Raw genomic sequence first — 4,576 nt, forward strand, 5'->3', positions numbered from 1 at the left:
ACAATAAATTATGGAAAATTGTGAAAGAGATGGGAATCCCAGACCACCTGACCTGCCTCTTGAGAAACCTGTATGCAGGTCAGGAAGCAACAGTTAGACCTGGACATGGAACAACAGACTGGTTCCAAATAGGAAAAGGAGTACGTCAAGGCTGCATATTGTCACCCTGCTTATTGAACTCCTATGCAGAGTACATCATGAGAAACGCTGGGCTGGAAGAAGCACAAGCTGGAATCAAGATTGCTGGGAGAAATATCAATAACCTGAGATATGCAGATGACACCACCCTTATGGCAGAAAGTGAAGAGGAACTAAAGAGCCTCTTGATGAAAGTGAAGAAGAGAGTGAAAAAGTTGGCTTAAAGCTCAACATTCATAAAACTAAGATCATGGCATCTGGTCCAATCACTTCATGGCAATTAGATGGGTAACAGTGGCTGACTTTATATTTTTGGGCTCCAAAATCACTGCAGATGGTGACTGCAGCCATGAGCTTAAAAGACTCTTACTCCTTGGAAGGAAAGTTATGACCAACCTAGACAGCATATTAAAAAGGAGAGACATTACTTTGTCAACAAAGGTCCGTCTAGTCAAGGCTATGGTTTTTCCAGTGGTCATGTATGGATGTGAGAGTTGGACTGTGAAGAAAGCTGAGCACCGAAGAATTGATGCTTTTGAACTGTGGTGTTGGAGAAGACTCTTGAGAGTCCCTTGGACTGCAAGGAGATCCAGCCAGTTCATCCTAAAGAGATCAGTCCTGGGTGTTCATTGGAAGGACTGATGTTGAAGCTGAAATGCCAATACTTTGGCCACCTGATGTGAAGAGCTGACTCATTTGAGAAGACCCTGATGCTGGGAAATATTGAAGGCAGGAGAAGAAGGGGACAACAGAGGATGAGAGGGTTGGATGGCATCACCAACTCAGTGGATATGAGTTTCGGTGAGCTCCAGAAGTTGGTGATGGACAAGGAAGCCTGGCGTGCTGCGGTTCATGGGGTCACAGAGTTGGACATGACTGAGGGACTGAATTGAACTGACTGGTCCTAAAAGATATGAGGTGATATCTCATTGTGGTTTTGATTTACATTTCCGTGATGGTTCAGTTCAGTTCAGTCACTCCATCCCGGAGATCACTCAGACTCACGTCCATCGAGTCAGTGATGCCATCCAGCCATCTCATCCTCTGTCGTCCCCTTCTCCTCCTGCCCCCAATCCCTTAGCCTGGAACAATTTTTCATGTACTTGTTGGCCATTTGTACGGCATTTTCTTTAGAAAACTCTTCAGGTTCTTTTTCCATTTTTCTACTGGATGGCTATTTTTTTCTAGTGAGTTGCATAAATATCCCATATATTTTGGATAATAAACCCTTATCAGATGTATGGTCTGTAAATACTTTCTCCCATTCTGTAAGTAGCCTTTTCATTTTGTTGATGGTTTCCTTTGCTTTGCAGAAACTTTGAGATTTGATTCAGTGCCATTTGTTGATTTTTGTTTTGTTTCTTGCAATTTAATTGTCGTTTAAGAAATTGTTACCAAGACCAATGTCAAGGAGTTTTTCTCCTCTGTTTTCTTCTACAAGTTTTACCATTTCAAATTTTACATTTATTTCAAGTTGTTTTTTGTGATGGGGTCAGACAGGGTCCAAGTTCATTTTTCTTGCAAACTGATTTCTAGTTTTCCCACCACCATATATTAAAAAAACTATCTTTTCTCCTTGAGTATTCTTGGCTCTTTTGTAAAATATTAGTTGATTATATATGCACAGGTTTATTTCTAGGCTCTAGTCGCCATTTATCTAATGATTAACCTTCAGATTTTTGCAAAATTTTTTGCTGTTAGTTACATGGTCTGATGAGCATTCTTTTACACATTATCAGTTTGTCTGTTGTAGTTAACCAGAACAGATAGCAGAGTTGTAGGGTGTGTACATGTTAAATTTGACTACAGTTTGTCTATTTTTTCTTCAAATTGGCTGCACCAGTGTACACCCCTATCCATGGGCAGGAGAGTGTCCTCTCCAATCCTGTTACCAAGGGAAATAAAGATATTTCCAAGCTCTTATGTTTCAGACAGGCTGGAAGATGAAATGTCATCTTGCTGTTGCTTCAGGTTCCACATCCCTATAGACTAATGCGTTTGAGGGTCACCTATCTCGGGGCCCCCCACCTGGTAGGAACTGGGCCGCAGAGCAGGAGGTGAGTGTCGGGCAGGCAGGTGAGGCAAGTGAGGGAATCTGTGTTGACAACTACTCCCCATCGCTCGCATTACCAGCTGAACTCTTATCTCCTGTCAGATCAGTGGTGGCATTTGTAGGAACACAAGCCCTCCTGTGAACTGCACATCCAGGGACCCAGGTTGCATGCTCCTTATGAGAATCATCCCCCAACCATCTGCTCTCTGCCCTCCCTACATCCCGCCTGTTGGAAAAATTATCTTCCATGAAACCGATCCCTGGTGCCAAAAGGACTGGAGACCGCTGACTATCTGATAGGTTAACAATGGCAAACTCAGGTGGGTTCCAACAGCAGGACTATTCCTGAAAGGCAGTGGGGCTGCTACTCCCTGGATTTCAATGGCAGGACTTTGGCCAAGAAAACTGCACCAAAAAGCTCACCAGGATATCTTGTTCCACCAGAAGATGATGCTGAACTTTTGTTTGGCTGAGGCTGCTATCAGAGGAGAGAAAAAGGAAGTGTGTGGAGACTTTCAGAAGCTTCAAGTGCCCAGCAATGAGTGGCAGCCCCTGGAGCAGTGGAGGGTGGGGCAGACAAAGCAGGAGAGGATTCCACCAGCCACACCCGGGGGAAACACAAAACAATGAATTAGCAGTAGTGAGAGTGCTGGGCTTTATTAAGAGTCAGTGACACAGTCCCCTCCTAGGGTTAACTGGCACGAAAGCTGGATAGTGTTCACCTCTGGATTCCTTCTGATGACATGTAATCCCTGTGATACGTTTTAGATTCTGAGAGGCCCTCAGCAGAGTACAGGAGAAGTGCTATAGCCCCTCTGCTTTGAGAAAACAAAAATGGGTAGGACGGGGAAAGAAGGAGAGAGAGCTGAGAATGGCTGCATATCAATTCATTCCGTTTTTGTTTCTACAAGATGCTCCTCAGGAAACTAAAGGAGTCAACTTTCCTGAAGACCTCAGTTATACTCTGAGGAAAAGAATGGAGTCATTCTGTTGCTGGAAGACCTGGGTCCAAGTCCAGGCTTTGCCACTGTGTGCCTGTTTCCTAATCTGTAAAACCGGATAATATTCCTTACTGCTTGAGTTGGGGGGGGCTCTTGTTTGTAGTGAGCAGCACTGGGCTGGAAGTCAGGACCACAGTTCCAGCTCTTGCTCTGACAGGAACTCACTGGGTGAGTTAGTAAGCTCCTTAAGCTCTCTCTCCCTCCGTTTCTCAGCCTGTCAGAGGGTGTGATCTTTCCACTTCCACTGACTTCTGTGAAGATAGAGACAACAGGGGGTGTGAAGATTTTGCATAAACATCACTGCCTTGAATGTAACTAGTTGTTGTTCAGTCGTTCAGTTGTGTCTAGCTCTTTGCGACCCCATGAACTGCAGGACGCCAGGCTTTCCAGTCCTTCAGTATCTCCCAGACCTTGCTCAAACTCATGTGCATGGAGTCAATGATGTCATCCAACCATTTCATCCTCTGTCGTCCCCTTTTCCTCCCACCTTCAATCTTTCCCAGCATCAGGGTCTTTTCAAATAAGTCAGTTCTTCGCATCAGGTGGCCAAAGTATTGGAGCTTCAGCTTCAGCATCAGTCCTTCCGATGAATATTCAGGACTGATTTCCTTTAGGATGGACTGGTTGAATCCCCTCGCAATCTAAGGGACTCTAAGCGTCTTTTCCAGTTCCGAAAGCATCAATTCTTTGGCCTTCAGCCTGCTTTATGGCCCAACTCTCACATTCGTACATGACTACTGGAAAAACCATAGGTTTGTCATAGCTTTTCTTCCAAGGTGCAAAGTTGCACACCTTGTGCACGAAACTGCTCTCCCACAAACAACCAAAACTCATTTTACTTTAGATATAGACATAATATGCCTTTATGGGTGAAGTCCCTTAACGCTAGACAATTTCTGGCCTGTCTTCCAGGGAAATGGAGTTCCAAATATGGGGACAAACTGAACATCAGTCAGGAGTCTCCCCGAGTGGTCCAGGATCGCGCGGCTTCACGCGGCTCCCTTGCGCCACCTGGTGCCCCATTCCCGCAACTGCCCAGAAACCACGTGTAAGAAAGTGCTTACAACCTAACTACGCACTCTGGGTCAGGTCCGTCCCAGCCAATCGGCGAGGGGAAGGCGGGGCGGGAGAAAGCGGGAGTCCAATCGTTGCCCGCCTCCCGAGAAGGAGGCGGGGCTTGCGATTTACCACGTTGGGTTTGTCCGCAGCGCTAATTACTTTTTCCGAAGGCTGGGGAGCCTCACTCCGGCTGGCGCCGCCGCCTCGCGCGCTCCTGCTCCGCAGCGGCCGCGCGGGGGGCGCCTGCTCCCGAGGACCATGTGTGACGGCGCCCTGCTGCCCCCCCTGGCCCTACCCCTGCTGCTGCTGCTGCTCTGGGGACTGG

The 4,576-nt window shown here is 46.7% G+C and overlaps 1 protein-coding gene and 1 pseudogene across 1 annotated transcript in view; both read left to right on the forward strand.

Annotated features, from left to right (window-relative positions):
• The window catches only part of LOC104992851, a 70,081-nt pseudogene extending 65,837 nt beyond the window's left edge, over positions 1-4,244 (forward strand).
• A 203-nt stretch (positions 4,245-4,447) lies between these two features.
• The window catches only part of ADAMTS17 (ADAM metallopeptidase with thrombospondin type 1 motif, 17), a 409,319-nt gene continuing 409,190 nt past the window's right edge, over positions 4,448-4,576 (forward strand). Inside the window, exon 1 of the mRNA XM_010845854.1 lies at positions 4,448-4,569. Coding sequence (XP_010844156.1) covers positions 4,510-4,569 — 60 coding nt within the window. The 5' untranslated portion in view covers positions 4,448-4,509. The remainder of the gene's footprint in view (positions 4,570-4,576) is intronic.

The sequence above is a fragment of the Bison bison genome, unplaced genomic scaffold (genome assembly GCF_000754665.1).
Source record: "Bison bison bison isolate TAMUID 2011002044 unplaced genomic scaffold, Bison_UMD1.0 scf7180017864224, whole genome shotgun sequence".
Classification (NCBI taxonomy): Eukaryota; Metazoa; Chordata; class Mammalia; order Artiodactyla; family Bovidae; genus Bison; species Bison bison.